Here is a 23,281-nt window from a genome sequence, read left to right as displayed (position 1 = left end):
CCTTAAAATGTGGTAGAATAAGTGATTATATAATGAAATTGTGTATTTGATTTGCTGTCACTTGTGGTTTGGAATAACAAATATTGTTGAATTTAATTTTTTTTGAGCTCATTAAAAATCATATTAGCTGTATTTTTCAAGTATCGTAACACATTTCCTTAGAATAGAGTGTTTAAAATGTGTGGTAAAAATGTCATTGCATTATTTTATTTAGTTTTTGCGTAATGAATTATATTATTATTATATTATGTGAATAATTATGTGTATGAATTAATCAACCTATATTATATTTGTATTCTATAATTTTGAAATATATATTAGTCCTACTTTTCACGTGCGATATTATTCTTCTATAGTGTTAATATTATATTATACAATTCCATTGCCGCTGTAATTATATTTTAGTTCCTATTTTATTTTACTTATTTATTTATATTATTACTTTTTATTTTAATATTATATCTGAACTGTGACCGAGCACGAGCGCTGCTCATTCGGTCTCAAATTTTGTTAATACTACTGTATCTTCTTTTTATATTGCTTGTATTATTTTATTTGTATTTCTCCTTGTTTGTTTTGTAATTATATTTCTTTATTCTGTATATTTGAAATAAATTTGAAATTTGAAATTTGAAATCTAATTTCTTAGATTGGAAAATGTAAAATATATGTATATATATTCATGTCCGGGAAACTGTATTTGATGGTAAACTACACTGACGGTCAGGTTAGCTTGTGGCTCTTTAAAGAAATTAATATTTAGATCATCTACAATTCAAATAATAACATGAAATTTTGCACATTTCTCATAGACGAAATGATTTGTTGTGGGAAAATTGAAAAGCAGTACCTAAAAGTTAAAATATTTCACCAGAACTCAATAGTGCATACCTTTACAAAACTGTCAACTCGAATTTTACAAACATACATATACAGTAGCAGATTTTGTACTATGTCTTCAATTGTATGAATGTCATCTTTCATGACTCGAATAAAAAATTAATTTTATTTGTTGAATACAATCGCGGGTTTCGTATATTCTCATCCGACTACACTGTTAGCAAAGTTCTTGTTTCTTACATGTTTTCTGCATCGAGATTCCAATTTTTCTTTAATTTACTTGCTCTGTTTCTTTTTTTTTTCCTCCGGTTCCACCTTTTTTGAGCGCTATAATTTATCAGGCATAGCCTTTACTCTTCCCCCACTCCCCCTGCTCCTTTTTGTTTCTCCAGAGTCACGAGCAAATTTTAAATCCGTTTACTTAGATCTAGAGATTACAGGGGAAGTCATGCAGAAAGCAGAAATTTTTTAATAGACTAAAAATGTAAGCATTTGGTATTTAACGGAAGCATGCTTTAAAAATATTTTCCGCCTCTTGGTAAGAGTCTGGGTCGAGACGTTAGTACTTTTATTGGAACCGGGTGTACTTGTATCTGTAGCCAGCATCTGCTTGACGTGTCACGCCGAGATCTCTCGTATGTTCCCTCTTAATAGCAAGTAATAGTAGCAGGTACTGTGTACAGAATGCCCTCCCCTTTGACCTTGTATTTCCTATTTCTGACCCTCATAACAATATGGCAACCTGTGTTTCACAACGGGTGGTGCCACGTGGTTCAAATCATTCCTCAAACCTCACCCGTCAAGAGATGTTTGACCCTCTCCCCCACCTCCTGTCTATTGTTGTCCCAAAGTCCGTTACTCTGAACGACCTTTATGTCTGCCTAGTATCTCAGATAAATTCTGCCTTTAATATCTTCAACGCTTCGGTGATTGTCTACATCTATAATTTTAAGAGGCTGAAGGTCAAATATAGGATTATACCGGTCATTATAACATTTTTATTCTTTTTGGAGAATGGAAACTGTGACAAATTTTAAGTCCTCTCAGCTGTTATGGAAGGAATATTCTTCGAAGTTGTATAGCTACAGGTGTCTGTTGTTAAACTTGACATTGCGGCCGTGTTTGTGTATTGTTCTGGCCACTTCTTAGCAGTAGATCCTCGATTACTCGGCCTAAAACGGAGCCGACGGTAATCAGATAACGGAAATTAGGAGAAACATTACTCTCTGGTTATAATACGCGTTTAACCTGCATTTATAAGGAAACGTCGCTATAGTTACCAATACCCTCAAACTCATTGACACATGTCACTTCAAACGGATCCTCACACGAATTACAGATAAGTAAATTACGAGTATTTTTTGTCAAATGTTTCTGATACGACTAATAAATCTATTAAGACATTTGGCTTTTCGAGAAAATGAAATGCAACATGTAGCAACACTGCAGATCACACACAACAGTACTCACATCTTTACTCTACCGACTTTCAGAGGGGGTGAGTGTAATTCTAACAGATGTACCATGGCTGCAACGTTGCCTGCTTGCCACAGCCTTATTGCTACAGCTGATGAGTCAAATTTTCTATTCGCTTTTAGGCGATTAATCGAAACCTTTAGATTGTTATGATTGAATTACTACTAATCATAGTTATAAATAGCTTACTCTACACAACATTGCAAAATATGTGTACTGTTAAACAACCTCATGGAATCCTCAAACAAAAGTGAGCGTTCTTATACTGATATTTTTGTAGTGACTTGTAGTGAGTCATCCCCTCACCACTCTGACATCATCGGAGCACATAGTTAAAGTGTCACATCTATAGAGCGTTCGGAGTTTATAAAATACCATTGAGCAGTATATACTTACTGGCTTTTAAGGAACCCGGAGGTTCATTGCCGCCCTCACATAAGCCCGCGATTGGTCCCTATCATGAGCAAGATTAATCCAGTCTCTACCATCATATCCCTCCTCCCTCAAATCCATTTTAATATTATCTTCCCATCTATATTTCGGCCTCCCCAAAGGTCTCTTTCCCTCTGGCCTCCCAACTAACACTCTATATGCATTTCTGGTTTCGCCCATACGTGCTACATGCCCTGCCCATCTCAAACGTCTGGCTTTAATGTTCCTAATTATGTCAGGTGAAGGATACAATGCGTGCAGCTCTGCGTTGTGTAACTTTTTCCATTCTCCTGTAACTTCATTCCTCTTAGATTGGGTGGTATATAGATGTCTAAATTGCAAATTTAAATACTGTAACTAAGCATTGCTTCAAATATAAACTCTGTATGGTTTCAAATATACTTACATGTAATTAGTTATGTTGTATTTCCAATAACCGAATAAATAGAATAGATTTACTTCTGTTATTTTAGATACGTTAGAAAATACTTAAATAACTTATTTTAGTTACATTGGAAAGAGGAAGGATGCCCGCTAAGAAGACTCCTATCTACTGAATGGTCTTTTCTAAACTTCGAACGCTCTCTAACGTAAGACTGCTAATATCGAAGTCTATGTTGATGGTACGAATTGAAGTCTGTTAGTGGTATGAATGCTTATATCGAAATCGCTATTAATAGTACAAATTCTAATATCGAACTCGATGTTTATCGTACAAATTCTGATATGGAAGTCGATGTTGATGGTACAAATTCTGATAACGGAGTCGATGTTGATGGTACAAATACTGATATTTGAGTCGAGGTTGATGTACAAATAATAATAGCGAACTCGATGTTGATGATACAAATTCTGATATCAAAATCGATGTTGATACAAATTCTGATATTCTGATATCGAACGCGATGTTAATAGTACAAATTGTGATATCGAACTCGATATTTTATTTGTTTTATTTATTTATTTTGCTAATAATTGTAACATAAAATATAAATAAACAGAAAAAAACTTCAGCTTGCCCCTGAAAGACTAGAACTCGTGCTCAGGGGCGGATTCCTGAATTGGAATTGAAGTATATAGGCTAATACAGATAGTACAAATTCTGATATCGAACTCGATGTTACTAGTACAAATTCTGATATCGAACTCGATGTTGATAGTACAAATTCTGATATCGAACTCGATGTTGACAGTACAAATTCTGATATCAAAGTCGATGTTGATGGTTCAAATTCTGATATAAAACTCGATGTTGATGGTACAAATTCTATCGAAGTCGATGTTTAATGGTACTGGTGCTGATATCAGAATCGTTGTTGATAATACGAATGTAGATAATATCGAAATCGATGTTGGTGGTATGAATGCGATTTCGAAGTCGGTGTTAATTATACAAATACTGATATTGAAGTCGATGTTGATGGTAAAGATGTTGATGTCGAAATCGGTTTGGATATTGTTTGTAATCATGTTTTGTTTCTCTCCCGCAGGTCTCAGCGACAGACCCTGATTGTGGAGTTAACGCAATGGTCAACTACACGCTGGGGGATGGTTTCGGAAAAGTTCGTGAATTCGAAGTCCGATCGGGGAGCGGCGAAGTCTGTATTGCTGGAGAACTTGACTTCGAGACCCGAAGCGTGTACGAGTTCCCCGTTATCGCGACGGACAGAGGTAAGTACACGTAATGTTTCGTAAATGATTTATAAAATCGTTGTAGGTGTGTGATGAAAATTATTTCAGTTTTATGTTTTGGGTAACTATATTTTCAAATTATTGCCGAAATGGCTATGTAAAAGACCTGTCTTCTTCCGATAGTCTATTTAAATAATAGACTAATAAATGTTCACAAACAATATAGAAATAAGTGTTACCGTCTTCCGACTCACTAGAACAAACGTTATCATGTAAATTAAAATATTTTCACTTGGTAAAATGTTATATTTTAATAAATAATTTTTTGCTTCTTTATGTAGGCCTAAAAGACAAACAAGGGAATCGCCAAGCTCGGTTTTGAATGAACAAATTATCTTGTGTTGTTTTGTTCTCTGGAATATAAACGAAACTTTTTTTTCTGATTAAATATTCTGCTAATATGCATGCTTCCTGGATCAATTGACTTGAAAACATTTAATTTTTATCGATTTCATCTAATTAATTTAGAAGACAGCTTACTCAAGTTGGCAGATGGACAGAGACAGAAGGTAGACATCGAAAAGTCTTCATAAAAATTACTTTCCTCTCTCAAAGATCCTGAAAATAGTAGGCCTATTTTCCTGAAAAACTGTACTTTCTTTTTATAGTGACAATAATACAATATCAGCAATTAAAATACCTCGAAAATCATATCTGACGCCATAGCTGTTTAATTATAGGTCCTGAGATTAATCCCAGACAACGATAGGATTTTTCTCGTAGCCACAACTTCCAGAATGACCTCGGGTTTACTGAGTCTCCTGTAAAATTGAGTGCCGGGACTTTACAGGGACTAGAATGCGGTCGGAGCGTGGTAACGACCATTCTATGCCGAGGTTAAGAAGCATAGAGACAACTGCTTGAGTCCTTTCCTGCTGATACAGAGTTGTGCTCGGGCGTGAGTTCGATTCCCGCTTGGCCTGATTATCTGGTTGTGTTTTCTTTCCGAAGATTTCCTCAACTGTAAGGCAAATGTCAGGCGAATCCTTGGCCTCATCTCGCCACATAGCGCACGATTTCGGTATCACCAATCCCATAGACGCTAACCTCGTAGTTGATACAGCGTCGTTAAATAAACAAATAAAAAAAAAGAAGCATGGAGTTCTACCTCCATAGTCCCAAGCTTCTTCATGACTATGTAGGAGAAACCTTTGTAATAATAATAATAATAATAATAATAATAATAATAATAATAATAATAATTTATTTTATTGCTAGTTAGTTTGAAATGAATACAAGTTAATAGAATGTGAGATAAACTAGCTCACTCCTGAATGAGTAAGACTCGTGCTCAGGAGGGGATTCCTTTACAGATAAAAATAAAATTAAAATTGAGAGTGAATACAGATTAAAAAGTGTTTAATAGGTTTAAAACCAAACTATAAATCCAATACAATTTTTTTTATTTATTTTTATTAATTTGGACAGGATTCGTGGTTAAAATTATATTAGAATAAAATTTGTTTAATAATCTGGGACCTTGACTCATGCTATGATAAAAAGCTGCATTGGTTTTACACTTAGGTTCAGATAAACGCAGATAATTCATATTTTAGTTCTATATTTATGTATATGCCTTTCAAAGTTATTCAGATTTTTGTGAAAATATTTTAATAAAATAAAATAATAAATATGTTTAATGTCGAAAAATTTTGAAATGTTTAAACAACAATTCAATTGGGTAATCTTTCTGCTTTTCTAAACAAATTTTTAATACTTTTTTTCTGTAGTAAACTTAACGGATAAATGTTGAATTTATACGTTCCACCCCAACCTATGATATCATACATAAATATAGATTGAAATAATGCTAAATAAATTATACGTAAACAGTTAATTGACAAAATATTTCTTGGAACAACAAAGTAACAGTATGTTTTACGTAATTTATTACAAATATAATGAATATGATTATTCCATTTTAAATGGTTATCAATAATAATAATAATAATAATAATAATAATAATAATAATAATAATAATAAATTAACCAATAAATAATTAAAAACGTTTTTTTCTGCTCTACAATTTAGGTTGGACTGTGATCTTACATAAACGAACACGTGGTTGACATGGGGTCCTTAACCATAGATACTACATGCATGCCCATGACTAGATTCGAACACAGGATGTACTTTTCTCCTAACCTCAGCGCTGTGTTTTAGACACCGTGTACACACGGCCGGCAGGCAGCAATTTTGGAAGAATAAAATATGATTCTATAAATTAGCAGGCAGATTTCTGCGACATGCTAGAAAGCCAAGCTTTTAGCTGCGCGCCAAACAAGTGATTTATCGAGGTTGACATGTTTGAACGTCTCCTTTATTTTGCGCGTATGGGGGCGAGCTGTAAATGAAATTATACATGGCGGTTGTACGCTTGGATGGACGAGAAAGAGAGAGAGAGAGGACAAGGGAGATCTTGGAATCTGTCGCTCACACAGTTTGATTCATAAATCAGGCAGATGTCAGGTGAGGAATCCAGTCGGTCGGGCTGCATCAGTCGCGGACTACTCACTGACTGACTGACTGACGGACCATCCCCGTTCCACTGCAGAATCCCATAGTGCAGGAGACTGCGTTTAAAATCAGGTTTCACTGTGACATTCAGTCATGCGTAGCTGAGTTCTCATTGATGGTCTTCATCTAGACGACCGCGGTTCGATTCACAACAATGATGTTAGAGAACTGTGTTGTCATAACGACGAGACGGGTATTTAACTTCTGATTAGGCCTTACTTACTTACTTACTTACTTACTTACTTACTTACTTACTTACTTACTTACTTACTTACTTACTTACTTACTTACTTACTTACTGGCTTTTAAGGAACCCGGAGGTTCATTGCCTACTTCACATAAGCCCGCCATTAGTCCCTATCCTGAGCAAGATTAATCCAGTCTCTATCATCATATCCCACCTCCTTCAAATCCATTTTAATATTATCTTCCCATCTATGTCTCGGCCTCCCCAAAGGTCTTTTTCCCTCGGCCTCCCAACTAACACTCTGGATTCGCTCATACTTGCTTCATGTCCTGCCCACTTCAAACGTCTGGATTTAATGTTCCTAATTATGTCAGGTGAAGAATACAATCCGTGCAGCTCTGCGTTGTGTAACTTTCTCCATTCTCCTGTTACTTCATCCCTCTTAGCCCCAAATATTTTCCTAAGAACCTTATTCTCAAACACCCTTAATCTCTGTTCCTCTCTCAGAGTGAGAGTCCAAGTTTCACAACCATACAGAACAACCGGTAATATAACTGTTTTATAAATTCTAACTTTCAGATTTTTTGGCAGCAGACTAGATGACAAAAGCTTCTCAACCGAATAATAACAGGCATTTCCCATGTTTATTCTGCGTTTAATTTCCTCCCGAGTGACATTTATATCTGTTATTGTTGCTCCAAGATATTTGAATTTTTCCACCTCTTCGAAGGATAAATCTCCAATTTTTATATTTCCATTTCGTACAATATTCTGGTCACGAGACATAATCATATACTTAGTCTTTTCGGGGATTTACTTCTAACCCTATCGCTTTACTTGCTTCAAGTAGAATTTCCGCGTTTTCCCTAATCGTGATTAAGCCTACGTAGCATTATTCTTCCGCCTGTCTTTTCATGCCTTTTCCTTCTTATATTGTCCTTAATTTTTCAATTTTTGTTATCCTCTAGATCAAGGAGCGACAGCAAGGACATCATATATGCTTTATGTTGAAGATAATGTTCATTAACGTTTATTTTTAAAACTTGGGTAAAGAAATCATATATGTTACTGACATCCTTATAATAAAATTGTATTTTAATATGCCCGTAAAACGCTGGACCGATGCGAAATATCACATTTTAATGCCCTTCTTTATAAACTCTCCCGTTGCAATTCTCACTGGCCTTTAGTAACACCTTGTATGCACTCTAAGTGAAAGTACCGAGGTGTGTAATGGTCATTAATTATACATAGATATTAATGGTTAATAGTGTTGCGATCGGATCGATTTCAAAAACATTTCTGATTTGGTTTTAGTACGATGCAATTACCCGTAACAAATGAAATCTGATCGGCGATTTGCTGAAGCAAATAACTCAGACATAACCTCACTCTTTATTATTACTCACAGTCCTGTTATTTATCCTTGGATAAGAGTCATACTCAGGTCACACGTCATTTTTATAATTAAAAAAATGAAATTGCCAAGAACAGATCACTTATTTATAAACCCGAAGTACAAATTTGTACTACATGCTGTTATAATGAAGACTAATATTTTCATGGTTGTGGTAGACATTATGGGTTCCATTGTTTAGAGGCATGTACACAACTTGAATCTGTGGCATAATTTGAGATTACACCCAAAGTCATGACGTGTACAAGGCTATAAATTATATCATGAATCAGTTCCTTAGTCCTGACCTTAATATAAACGCTGCATCTGAAGTGTAACGAAGAAATGTGGCCCCTGCACTATTTTATTGAAATTATCTCCACTAATAATAAATCTGTAGCCGAAATTTTTCTGGTAATTTTCGATTTTCCAAAAATAATTGGTCCTGACATATACAATTAACCACCCTGAAACCGAAAATCGGTTTTTTGACATTTTTGTTTGTATGTCTGTCTGTCTGTATGTTTGTTACCTTTTCACGCTATAATGGCTGAACGGATTTCGATGAAAATTGGAATATAAATTAAGTTCGTTGTAACTTAGATTTTACGCTATATGGCATTCAAAATACATTATTTAAAAGGGGAGGTTATAAGGGGGCCTGAATTAAATAAATCGAAATAACTCGCTTATTATTGATTTTTGTGAAAAATGTTACATAACAAAAGTTTCTTTAAAATAATTTGCGGTAAGTTTTATTTCTTGAACAATTTTGATAGGACTGATATTTAATGAGATAAATGAGTTTTAAAATTAAAATGACTGCCATATAAGGCCGTGTAATGAATTAAAAAACAAATAACTTCGTCTATAAGGGGCCTTGGACAGCAACAATCGAAAGCTATGAAAGATAGCCTACAGAGAATGTTACTGTGTTTGTATGAAGTAATATCGGAAGCTAAATTAACCGATTTGTATAATTAATTATTATTTCATCATTGGAAAGTGTAGTTTCTCTAGATGGACATAATGCTATAATGTTATTACAGTAACTTCTGATATAATATAATGTAATATGATATGATATACAATATAATATAATATAATATAATATAATATAATATAATATAATATGTAATATTATATAATATAATTTAAGTAATTTGAAGGGTTCAGAACCATAGTGGGCCAAGCGCCATTTACTGAATACGTAGAAAACAAGAGTTAAAATTAAGTTATTACCATAATTCAATGGAAACCTATAACAAGTAAAATAAAATATAGACATTAAATCTAAATGATGTCGATCTTCGTTAAACTATGGTTGCATGTAATAAAAATTAAGAAACAGGTTAAAGGAATTGTCATTGCACCAAATGAGTATCTCTGGATGACAATGATCGCATTTAATTATTTAAATACAATTTAAATTAAGTAACATATTAAACGATTTATCCTTCTATCAAACACGAATGTTCCCTGGATCAAATGTCCTATTTTAATTATGTAATTACTTTATATTTATTTCTAACGGGTGCAGCGGAGCGCACGGGTACGGTTAGTAATATAATAAATAAATGAATGTCTTTCTTGTTTAATGCTGAATACGAACATTTTTGTCCTTACATAAATACACAATAAATGATTTCATTATATATATGCATATATATACTCTATAATAATAATAATAATAATAATAATAATAATAATAATAATAATAATTTACAAATGGCATTTAAGGAACCGGTAGGTTCATTGCCGCCCTCATATAAGCCATTGGTCCCTATCCTGTGCAAGATTAATCCAGTCTCTATCATCGTATTCCGCCTCCCTCAAATCCATTTTTAGATTATCCTCCCATCTACGTCTCGGCTTCCACAAATGTCTTTTTCCCTCCGGCCACCCAACTAACACTCTATATGCATTTCTGGATTCGCCCATACCTGCTACATGCCCTGCCCATCTCAAACGTCTGGATTTAATGTTCCTAATTAAGTCAAGTGAAGAATACAATGCGTGCAGTTCTGTGTTGTGTAACTTTCTCCATTTTCCTGTAACTTCATCCCAATATAATATAATGCAATATAATATAATATAATATAATATAATATAATATAATATAATATAATATAATATAATATAATATATTATAATATGATATAATATAATATAATATAATATAATATAATATAATATGAATATTTATTGTATTTGTTCAGTCTAAATGACTTATCAATATTTAAAAACAACAACAAATATTTATAAATATACATAATTCATCTGCAGTAGATCTTTTAACTTCAATGAATTATTTATATTTGTAAATATTTGTTTTTGTTTTTAAATATTGATATCATTTAGACTGAACAAATAAAATAAATATTCATGTTACGTTATATAAATAATCTTATTGGTTTTCAGCAGATACTCACTATAGCCTATGACAATTTATATCAATGGATATTAAATGAATATTACAAACAATACGTAAAAAAACAAGCGAACGTTTTCAACGAAATAAATACCAATTACGTTTTTATATTAGGGCTCTGCATCAAATCCGCCATATCCAGGCAAGATTGACGAGAAACAAACAAATAAATAAATAAATATATAGTCATGACTATCCAGGATACATTACTTCGATTCTCCATTTTCCATTACCATATCACTCCTGTCTTATCATTTGGATGAAATATTCGCTTTGACAGTAACTTAAACCTACAAGTTTGGAGCTACTAGGTCTCTTAATTTATATAATTATGTTACCTGTAGCGGATACTTGCAGTATTATGAATAATCTCATTAATAGAATAGTTCCCAGCTTTCATGGCAATGTGATATTGGAGTTCTCATTGTGGAAGGACACTTAGAATTGTCACTTGTTATCCAGCTTTGCACGGGTCTATGACCTTTCCTTTTCGTCCAAAATCCCTGTCCAGGTTTATTCTGCAAAAACTGCAGAAGATTTATGATTTGCACTTGCGTTCAGTGCCTGCAAATCTCTTTGTATCTCTTGCTCCTTTTTTATACTTTCAGAAATTGCGTGTCTTATAGCATTTAATAGCGGACGTTAGAAAACATAACTTGGCCAGAACTTCGTTAAACTGTTACCGTGTTACATTTCATAACGCTATGAGGTTACTAATTGTCATATATCTTAACGGATTCCAGAGTTTTTAAAAGGTGAAATGATGCAGTCTATTTACAGTAAATTCCGTTCTTCGAGGTCCATCGTGCAGTAAATGATCCTTAGCCAAAATGGAGGAAGGAACGAACCAATTGCTGGCTAACGAAATGTTCTAATACCCGTGGCAATAAAAATCCGAGAACTATTAAAAGATCCTTTTTATACGTTCTTTATGAAGTCGTTCACCTCTTCATCTCGAGACGTGTTCTATCTTTACGGTACACCTAAGAGAAATTAAATTTCGACGAAAAACACATTTCAGATTAGTCTTTTAAGGGTAAAAAGCGGTTAATATAAAGGTAATATGTGCTCGCTAGTCATGAACATAAAATATTTAATTGGTATTTTGTTTATTGAAATCTTTCTCTCGTTTTTCACGTTTTGTTAGTAATGTCGAGTTAATGTTCATTGCTACAAATTGCGGCACGGTTGTAATTGTTATTTCCTGAAAAGCTCCGTTTCCCCAGTCCATAAAAATTCCGCAACTGCATAACTTGGTATCGTTTAATTGCTTTAGATAGTGTCTTGATCGTAACGATTAATCGATTATAATCGTACGCGATATCGTGTTGGATTCCGAAAGGAATGTACGTAAGAAATGGAGGTATTTGTAAGCCATGTGCTGTGTATTGTTGGTTCTTGATTCACTTTCTGTAACATTTGAGAAATAAACGAACTTTTAAGAAGAAATATCGATTCTTTGCAACAAATGTATAAGGTAACTATGCTGAAAATGATACCTCTTTCCGAGAAATGCTTTACATGTTTTTATTTAATCGTTCAGTACTTATTTCAGTACAACATAAAAGCGTAATATTGATATGAAGAATTTAAACTACAGATCATAAAATATTTGATCAAATCTCTTATTTCGAAAATGGGTGCATAATTGCATAATATATGGATCATATGAGGAAACGAAAAGAAAGGCAGAAAATAGAAAAGTTTGGAGAAAGCTGGGTAGAACACTAAATGAAATGAATAAATTTCAAAATGACCTTCTTTGTTCAAATAATTATATAATTTGTTTCTGCTCAAAATGTTACTTCTATAGTTCAAAACACATACACATAATATGTGTATATATGTTATAATTTGTTAAAAAAAATACACACTGACAAAAACGTTTGGAGTACATAATCTTCGCATGTGTGACTGGAAGAAAGCCATTGTTAAAATTCTATTCTGTCATGGGCAAAGTTGGTATCAACGTCCGAAACATCTGCGCAAATCAAGCAAATGTAAAAGATCAAGAGAAAGGTTTTCCTGAAAGAATTGGCATTTTCTCTTATGGAATTACAACTCATGGAAAGAGCTAAAATTCAACCTATATGCAGTAATAGAAAGGACCACTAGTGAGGAAGCTGAAAACCCCAGTAGTAAGAAGAGAAAGCTGTGTGTGATATGTGGATACGCTAGAAATACTTCGACCAGGAAAAAGTGCGATTCATGTCATCCCTATGTCTGCAAGATATGTGTACAGACTCACAAACAAAATTTGAACCACCTGAATTTTGTTTCTGGGTCTGTACAAAAAAGAAAAAAATATATATATATACATATGAAATGGCTTTCAGAGATGAAGGAAGAAGTGGACATGCAAGTGATAACACAATTCGTAAATTTATACAGTAATTGAATTGCTTGTGTTATTATTACGCAGAAGGTTATGTTGTATGTTTTATTTGTGGCTAATTAAAACCAAAAAGAACATTTGTAAACCGCGTCTTAGCCTATATGCAGACGATAAAATAATAATTTGATCCGAACAAATGTAATTGTAAAACTCCTTTTCAGAACGAAAAGTTATTTCAGAAAAATTTCCGTCTATTTAAAGGACAAAAGTAAAATTCTTTCAATCATTTATTATCATAATACACTGCCCTCTTAAATTGACTGAGCAAATTGAGAATTAAATCAGTGGTTGTCCCAAAACACGCTATGAAATGTTTCATATAAAATAATTTTTGTCTCGAAAAGGAAGCAAAAAGAAACAGAATTGTATTAAACTTTTTTCTTTGAAATATCTAAAACAAATAATCTCCTGAAATTAATGACATTACTTACGGTTCATCCTGTATATTCAGAACAATGGATCTCCTCTTGTTCAATCTCTGCTACAGTCAGATGTATGAATCCATCTCTGACCACGTGACATACCCAACACCGCTCTCTCAGCTGCTGCCCACTGTTCTATTTGCTTCAGTTACCCACCTCTGGTCTAAAAGAATGTTGGACAGCAGGCTACTAGAGTTTGCAATGAAATATAGATCAAAAGAGAAGCAAGGCATGGAAAGACAAAGAGAGAATTAGCGATCGAAACAGGCTCCAGATGAGCCTAACTCTTGAAGAGGAAGAAGAAGAAGAAGAAGAAGAAGAAGGATATTAATGTAAGAATGAACTACCATCTGTATCCTGTTCGGCATTAGAGTCCATGACTATGGATTCTAGTCTGAATTGAGTTCTTGTTTAACCTAGGAGTGCACAATGGCATGCCTCAGTGGCTTCTATAACATAAGAGGGTCGTACTGGAAGTCATGTGCAACACATTGCTATAATTTCAATTTCAATAATGTAACAAAAACGATTATATGGTCATAATCTACAGACTTTACACTGTGTATTGACATATTGTGACGTCATTAACATCTATCATGTGACCACAGGCAATGTTTGCAAAATGGTCGACAACGATGGTTCGTTTCGACAGCGTGCTGTCATTAAATTCCTTGTTAAAGAAGAAAAATCTGTTGCTGAAATTCACCTCAGCGTGCATACGGAGATGTGTGTATGGGCACCAGCGGTGTTAGGAGATGGGTGAAACATTTCGAAGACGGGAACACGAGCATCCAAGATGAGCCTCGTAGCGGTCGCCTTCGAACTGCCTCCACTGAACGCAACAAGGAAAGAGTTGATGAGTTTTGGGATGCATTTTGGTTGAATTTCTTGAACCTGGATAGACCAGAAATGTTTCCCCGATATTCAGACAGTTTTGAAGCTCCGTCGTGCATTGCGCGAGAAACGCCCTGGAAAGAAGATCATCCTGAAACACGATAACGCGTGGCCTCACGCTGATTGTGTCACCGTGAAGAAAATCAGAACATTTGGGTGGGAAACTCTTCCGCAATGTCCCTACAGTTCCGACTTGGCACCCTCTGACTACTATCTTTTCTGTTCTGTAAAGGAGCAGCTGCGAGGCCAACGCTACGAGACGCTGGAGGACATCCGGAAAGCAGTGCGTCAGTGTTTTCGGGAAGATGAAACGGACTTCTACAGCAAGGAAATGTTCAAACTTACAGAACAGCGGGTAAAATGTGTGCAAAGAAATGGAGACTAAGTTGAAAAGTGACAGAAAAGTCTGTAGATTAACATGATGTACCTGGTTTGTCTAAAAGATAAAAATTAAGATTTATAGCACTGGGTTGCTCATGACATTCAGTATGGTCCTATAAGCCTCAAAAGAAAACTAATGGGTAGTGTAACGTGTAGATCTTCAGATTTCATAAGGCTCAAAAGAAAACTAATGGGTAGTGTAACGTGTAGATCTTCAGATCTCATAAGGCTCAAGAGAAAACTAATGGGTAGTGTAACGTGTAGATCTTCAGATCTCATAAGGCTCAAGAGAAAACTAATGGGTAGTGTAACGTGTAGATCTTCAGATCTCATAAGGCTCAAGAGGAAACTAATGGGTAGTGTAACGTGTAGATCTTCAGATCTCATAAGGGAGAAAACTAATGGGTAGTGTAACGTGTAGATCTTCAGATCTCATAAGGGAGAAAACTAATGGGTAGTGTAACGTGTAGATCTTCAGATCTCATAAGGGAGAAAACTAATGGGTAGTGTAACGTGTAGATCTTCAGATCTCATAAGGCTCAAGAGAAAACTAATGGTTAGTGTAACGTGTAGATCTTCAGATCTCATAAGGCTCAAGAGAAAACTAATGGGTACTGTAACGTGTAGATCTTCAGATCTCATAAGGCTCAAGAGAAAACTAATGGGTAGTGTTACGTGTAGATCTTCAGATCTCATAAAGCTCAAGAGAAAACTAATGAATAGTGTAACGTATAGATCTTCAGATCTCATACGGCTCAAAAGAAAACTAATGGATAGTGTAACGTGTAGATCTTCAGATCTCATACGGCTCAAGATAAAACTAATGGGTAGTGTAACGTGTAGATTTTCAGATCTCATAAGGTTCAAGAGAAAACTAATGGGTAGTGTAACGTGTGGATCTTCAGATCTCATAAGGCTCAAGAGAAAACTAATGGGTAGTGTAACGTGTAGATCTTCAGATCTCATAAGGCTTAAGAGAAAACTAATGGGTAGCGTAACGTATAGATCTTCAGATCTCATAAGGCTCAAGAGAAAGCTAATGGGTAGTGTAACGTGTGGATCTTCAGATCTCATAAGGCTCAAGAGAAAACTAATGGGTAGTGTAACGGTAGATCTTCAGATCTCATACGGTTCAAGAGAAAACTAATGGGTAGTGTAACGTGTAGATATCCAGACCTCATCAGTTTATCACCTACCTGTTGAGTGAAGAAAAATTATTCTGCGAGAAGTGTTGCGGCAGTACAAGAGCGACTTCGTCTTGGATGCTGCAACGACAAGAGGGAGATGTTCTCGAGGAGGACACGTGGTTGCAGACATGAGCACGGAGGGTTGCTTAACAATAGGGGGCAATGATACGCTTGTAACCTCTGGACTGATTCTCACAAACGAAATTGGGATACGCCGCCCGTCCGCCGCCCCGACTCAAGGCGGCAAATGCTGCCTTGAACCCTTGATTCGCGACTATGAGTGATGAACCAGAGACAGCATCCGCTGACAAATGGTTTTATATCTTTGTAACGCCCGGGTCACACCACCACTTGCGAATTTGTATGATCTCACTGATTCATTGTAAAATCAGTCAGACGTACAATAGCAATCACTCATCGCCGAGCCTTCTGTATAGCGTTATTATGAATAATTTTCACAGGACTATAAACGAAGGAGAGAAGAGTAATCGAGAATGAATCACGTTGTTAGGTTACAGTTAGGAAGATTCTAATTCCGCCAAATGTTTTACGAATAATTGTATTACAGTTAAACTTGGTTATAGCATCGTTGAAGGCATTAAAGGAATATGTCGCAATAAAAGAGAGTCTTTATAAATAAAAGTAAATAATTAAATGTACTAAATAAAATTCAAATAACAAATACATTCACAATATTACCTAATTTATGCACTACTATAATTTTATTTGTAGCTTTATGTACACCTAAAGTATTACAACTTTTTACATAATTCACACCGTTCTTGTTTTACTTTTTTGAAAAAATACTATATGTCTATTGCATTGTAAAAAAATAGTAAAATACAGCTTAAAATACTGCAATATAGAGTAATTAAAATATTTATCCACTTTATGTAATGTGGACTTTATATCACTAATAAAATGTTATAAACACGTTCATTAACAACTAGTTAGGTAATAATACTTCTATTACGCAACTAGTTAGGTAATGATACTGTTATTACCTAAGTGGTTGCGTAATGTGAACCACACATTAAATAAAATAAAATGGAATTAATTTTATTTATTATACACATTAATTCTAAATATTTCTAAATTTTTATTGGAACACAAATCTTCAAATTTTTTTATATTTCAATTAATATCTTAGGCTACGCTGGATTTCGTTGGTATTAAACATTCGAATGTAGAATTTGTAGCATTTTCATTATCTGAATCCTCGTTTTAAACTAATTTTAATTATGTTTGTTTATTTCTTCTAGTATTGCCGTTCTTCTGTTACAAACAAAAACATATCGTGTTCAAAACTATGTAATAAAACAAACATAAGTGAATCGCCATATCGTTATTACCAATTTCTTCAACAAATGATAATCGTACAATTGATAGAACGTTGATAAATGAACAGATTTAAAAGAAGTTATAAAACAAAAATCAACGAGAATGTCTTGTTATATGGTGGGTATAGTGCAAGACTACGTTTTAAGGTAATACATAATAAAACACACACCAAATTTCAATGGAAGGAAAGAAACTCTCGTCCTTTTTGCAGTGAGAAGATTTTTCTTCTTCTCGATTAGTAATTGAGGACCGTTTTTTCAAAAACTTGCTAACTGAAAAAAATAAATTTTAAAAGAGAGACAAAACACTGTAATAATCATAATTTTGCTGTAACTCTCACATAACAGAAAGCAAGTTTTGGAAAAACGATCACACTTTAACACACTACAATCAAGAGAAATAATAAAATTTTACTAAGAATGTTAACGAATCCATCAAAATCTCAATTTCGCAAATTTTTCAGTTAGCAAGTTTTGCAAAAACGTTTCTCAATTGGAAAAGAACTCATGCGGAGTTTTTGAAGGAGGTTTGGGAAAAAATAACACTTCATTTTTTTTTTCACGAAATAGTTTAGTATTTTTTTAATATAGGCCTATGCTATAAAGTGAGTAAAAATTACGAAACATTGCTTATAACTTTATATTTTATTGGTCTTATTGACAAATACTGTGCATAAGAGGTGTTTGGAGCAAATGAACTATTCCACGTGTTTGTAAAACAATACTTTTAAAATGACACCCTATATTTATTATTTTTATTTTGTATTTCCAAAGTGTTTGTTTTAAAGTATGTTTATTGGTCCTTGTTTGGTGTTTCCAGGAGGTTTGAGCACTACGGCGATGGTAAAAATCCAGCTGACAGACGTGAACGACAATCAACCAAGTTTTTATCCCCGAGAGTACAACGTGTCTCTTCGCGAAGGGGGCGGATCCTCCTCGTCTTCCTCGCCTGTGGTCGTCGTCGTAGCCACGGACCTGGATTCGGGTCCTTACGGGTCCATCAAGTATAGAATCGTAGCCGGCAATGAAGGCGGTCTCTTCCGCATCGACCACAACACCGGAGAAATCTTCGTCACACGGCCGAGCCTCCTGTCCACGAGGACTTCGCCATACCACCGCCTGAACATCTCTGCAACAGACGGCGGAGGACTTAGGTCCTTCCAGGATGCGGAAGTGTTCCTCAGTGTGACGGATTCTGCACAACGACCCCCAATATTCGAGAGACCTCGCTACACGTTTGCTGTCAAGGAAGATGTCGGGAAGAATACCATTGTGGGATCCGTCAAGGCGACGAGTAGCGACTCCGGTGAGTAGAATAACTTTATGTTGTGGCTGTGAACTTATAAAAATTACTGCTTGACGTAGAATAAGTCTTTGAAATCAGTCTCATATGGGACGCCATCCTGGAGTGTTACAAAATTAGTGATAATTTGTCACAACTATAAATCAGCAAATAATCATCGGATAGTAACAGATGACATCCCATACAAATTTGGCTTTCAGGTATAGCTCCCTCTAAAGCTGATTTGAACAATTTCAAGAGAAAAATTGTTCCAGACTCAGGTATAGAGCCCGGGACCTTTGGCTTAGCTCGTCAATTGTCTGTACACTTGAAAACGAAATTAAATAAAATGTGCTATACTCTTCTAGCTAGCCAGGTGAATCTAGACAGCAAGCTAGGATGCTCCTTCAAAGAATTTTAAACATAACTTTGTAGCCTATACATCTTGATTACACAACTTTTAACACTATACTACTTCGGAATATGAAGTATATATGTGCTTTCACGTATTAATTAACTAGGTTACCTAGTTGACTAGTTTCAGCCTGTGGTCTTTGTGCCTTTTGATTGTTTTTCCTGTGGAGGTGTGTTTGTGTAGTGTAATGCGGAGTCAAAAAGTGTGTTCTGAAATTGAGTTGTGTGTTGAAGATTTGATGCCGGTGTGTTTTTGTGTAACTGTAAATTTCGTATTGTTCTAGTGTGTTTAATTGATGGTTTTTCGGTTGAAGATGTAGAATTTCCATGCCTGTGTTTATGTTGCAAACAAACAAACAAATACAACCACACAGATGTATACAAACTTAAATGTAATACCTGCAACAACTTCTATATAGGACAGACAGGCAGATCATTTCAAACATGTTACAAAGAACACATCTCAGCCATAACCAAATCACAAAACACTTCTACATACGCAGAGCACATCACAAATGCCAACCACATTTACAGCAATATAAACATAGACATGGAAATTCTACATCTCCAACGGAAAAACTAGAAACTGAACACAAGAGAACAATACAGGCACACAAAAACACGCCCACATCAAATCCTCAACACACAACTCAATTTCAGAACAGACACACTTTTTGTGCGAAAACAAATTAATGAGGTGTAATAAACAATTGGATGCTCTTTCATATTTAATTATAAACATATAGGGGTGCTATTTGAAATTTCAAAGTGGGATGTTGGGGGTGGGGGGTGAAATCTAAAATGCAATTAACCCTGGTTTCACACTTCCCCCTCAATATCTAAATTGACGTGTTCTTTGTTTAAATTGAATTCAATTTAAATAATTAGTTGTTTAAACCGGGAAGTTTTGAAATGAAACCCCTGTGTGTACACATATATATATATATATATATATATATATATATATATATTTTTTTTTTCCGAAGAATTTTTTAAGAAAGTGCTTCTTATGATGAGAAAAATAAGTAAATCAGTAAGGCTTTTAAACTTTAAATTTAAAAATACTCTTACTTAAATTATAATAAAGTGCTTAAACCATTACTTACTTACTTACTTACTTACGTACTGGCTTTTAAGGAACCCGGAGGTTCATTGCCGCCCTCACATAAGCCCGCCATTGGTCCCTATCCTGAACAAGATTAATCCAGTCTCTATCAACATATCCCACTTCCCTCAAATCCATTTCAATATTATCTTCCCATCTACGTCTCGGCCTCCCCAAAGATCTTTTTCCCTTCGGCCTCCCAACTAACACTCTATATGCATTTCTAGATTCGCCCATACGTGCTACATGCCCTGCCCATCTCAAACGTCTTGATTTAATGTTCCTAATTATGTCAGGTGAAGAATACAATGCGTGCAGTTCTGTGTTGTGTAACTTTCTCCATTCCCCTGTAACTTCATCCCTCTTAGCCCCAAATATTTTCCTAAGCACCTTATTCTCAAACACCCTTAACCTATGTTCCTCTCTCAAAGTGAGAGTCCAAGTTTCACAACCATAAAGAACAACCGGTAATATAACTGTTTTATAAATTCTAACTTTCAGATTTTTTGATAGCAGACTGGATGATAAAAGCTTCTCAACGGAATAATAACAGGCATTTCCCATATTTATTCTGTGTTTAATTTCCTCCCGAGTATCATTTATATTTGTTACTGTTCCTCCCAGGTATTTGAATTTTTCCACCTCTTCAAAGGATATTCGGAAGAATTTTTTTAAGAAAATAGTGCTTCTTATAATCAGAAAAATAAGTAAATGAGTAAGGCTTTTAAATTTTAAATTTAGAAAATACTCTTACTTAAATTATAATAAAGTCCTTAAACCATTATTATTATTATTATTATTATTATTATTATTATTATTATTATTATTATTATTATTATTATTATTATATATTCAATGAAGCTGATCGACGGTAGAAATAAATTTAAAATCATTTTTAAAGTTTGGTAATGTGAACTTCACGGATATTGTACGAAAGAATGTTTCACAGTTTGGTTGAGCTCGGAATACCTTTCCACGGCAACGGATTACGGATTGAAAGTTCTCACAATTTATAGTTTCGCTTTTGTTATACGATTGATGATAGATCTGCCCGGTTTTCCTGAATAACAGTTGAACTGGATGTATTCTTCTCTTTTCCGCAGTTCGATTTCACGACTAAATAAGCAGGTTCAGCCAGGGCTCTTGTGCACCACCTCCGCTAGGTCGACTAACGGAGTGCTATCAGTTCGCCAGCATGTAGGATTTATTGAAATCGTGAGCTTTTTCCATACTGAAGAAGTAGGTGGAAACAAAAACGAAAAGAAATTCTCCCTCTCCTCCGCACCATTCTATCATGTCCCTCCAGGATAACATCTTTATTTTATTTCATTCCTTGCTCTCATATAAAATAAAGGATTGCCGATACGCAACACACAATTCCTTGTAGTTCTCTTAATTGCAAAGTGGTTTTAATGCAAGAATAGGTCTCTTTATTGCTTTGAAGCTTAACTAATATATTTTTTGTTCTGTTCCTAGGAGATAAACTTTGTTAAAGCGCTATTTATGTCTGTCCGTGTGAATAAGCAACCCCATTTTAACGGTTCTTTAAAGTTTATTAACTTAACGATTATTGCGATCAAAAATGTGATCAGGCCGGTAATATATTACGTGAAGCAGACCTGTGTGGGATATGCTTTGTTGCTCCGGAGGTTTATGGCAAGAATCTGCAACGGTTTGGAACCGGGTGCCTCCAAGTTCGTTACCTCTCACGAAGAGATATCAGTTTGGTTTCGAAATTTGGACGGAATGCAAGATGGGCCAGTACTGCACTGCGGCATTGGATTCTTTTAATTTAGTAGCGATGTTTTCGACGTTTTGGAACTACCTAATGTTTTCCGTCGCCAAGGTCACAAGTAGCATATTTTAATCGTTACAGATGGATAACACACTCTGTTAGGTTTGTTATACAATAAACATTTTTAAGATGGATCCTTAGTACTAGTATTTAGTATTTATTTATTTATTTAACCTTGTAGAGATAAGGCCGTCAGGCCTTCTCTACCCGTTTACCAGAAGATTCGAACTATAATATGAAGAATAAAATTACAATTAGTATTAAATTTACAATTACAAGTACAAATGAAATTACAGTTAGTATTAAATTTACAATTACAATTACAATAAAAATCAAAGTACGAAACGATTACCTTGCGGTTTCATCAAAATGTTTCATCACCAAGTTGTAGATAGGAACAAACATTTTTAATTCAATAGTGTACCGTGAATGTTGTATTGAACAAGGAAGGTACACTAAGTGTTTTATTATTATAAATTCTGTAATATATGTGTATTTTCTTTCTTATTTCAGTTATTTGAATTTAAATCCTGTGATGTTTTGGTTTAAATAAATATTTCATATTATTATTATTATTATTATTATTATTATTATTATTATTATTATTATTATTATTATTATTATTATTATTATTATCAATGCTGCTGCTATGGGTTTTGTTAATATTGAGTAAATATTTGAATTAAATCAATTCAATTGAATACATTTACTCAATCATTTATTTATTTACTTATTTATTTATTATATATATATATATATATATTTATTTATTTATTTATTTACTTTTAAATATGTGGTACAACGGTGCTGGGTTCCAATAGTACCTACTTACAATTCTTAATGCACAATATAATAGAATCGGTCGGAGCTAAAAGGAACTAAGTCAAAATATGCAGTTTGTTGTTATGCAACAATTTGAATACCGCATGTCAAGCGCATCGAACGGTGGAAGAAGGAACTAAGAATTTTAAATATTCTTTTGTCTTCTACAACATAAAAATATATAGGCCTACATTTGTGTTATTAATGGGTTGTTTTTTGCTTCACCCGAAAAGTTGTGAAAAGTGACTTAATTCCTTTTAGCTCCGACTGAT

General features: G+C 34.3%; 1 protein-coding gene across 2 annotated transcripts in view; it reads left to right on the top strand.

Moving 5' to 3' along the window:
• Positions 1 to 4,242: 4,242 nt before the first annotated feature.
• LOC138694887 (protein dachsous-like) overlaps positions 4,243 to 23,281 on the top strand; it is a 378,336-nt gene continuing 359,297 nt past the window's right edge. For both annotated transcript variants that reach the window (XM_069819056.1, XM_069819055.1), the window contains exons 1-2: positions 4,243 to 4,419; positions 18,412 to 18,897. In XM_069819056.1, coding sequence (XP_069675157.1) covers positions 4,275 to 4,419; positions 18,412 to 18,897 — 631 coding nt within the window. In that variant the 5' untranslated portion in view covers positions 4,243 to 4,274. The remainder of the gene's footprint in view (positions 4,420 to 18,411; positions 18,898 to 23,281) is intronic.

Source organism: Periplaneta americana, chromosome 2, assembly GCF_040183065.1.
Source record: "Periplaneta americana isolate PAMFEO1 chromosome 2, P.americana_PAMFEO1_priV1, whole genome shotgun sequence".
In the NCBI taxonomy this organism is placed as follows: domain Eukaryota; kingdom Metazoa; phylum Arthropoda; class Insecta; order Blattodea; family Blattidae; genus Periplaneta; species Periplaneta americana.
The sequence above is the reverse complement of the archived record's forward strand: the minus strand, read 5'-3'. Positions and strand labels throughout refer to the sequence as shown.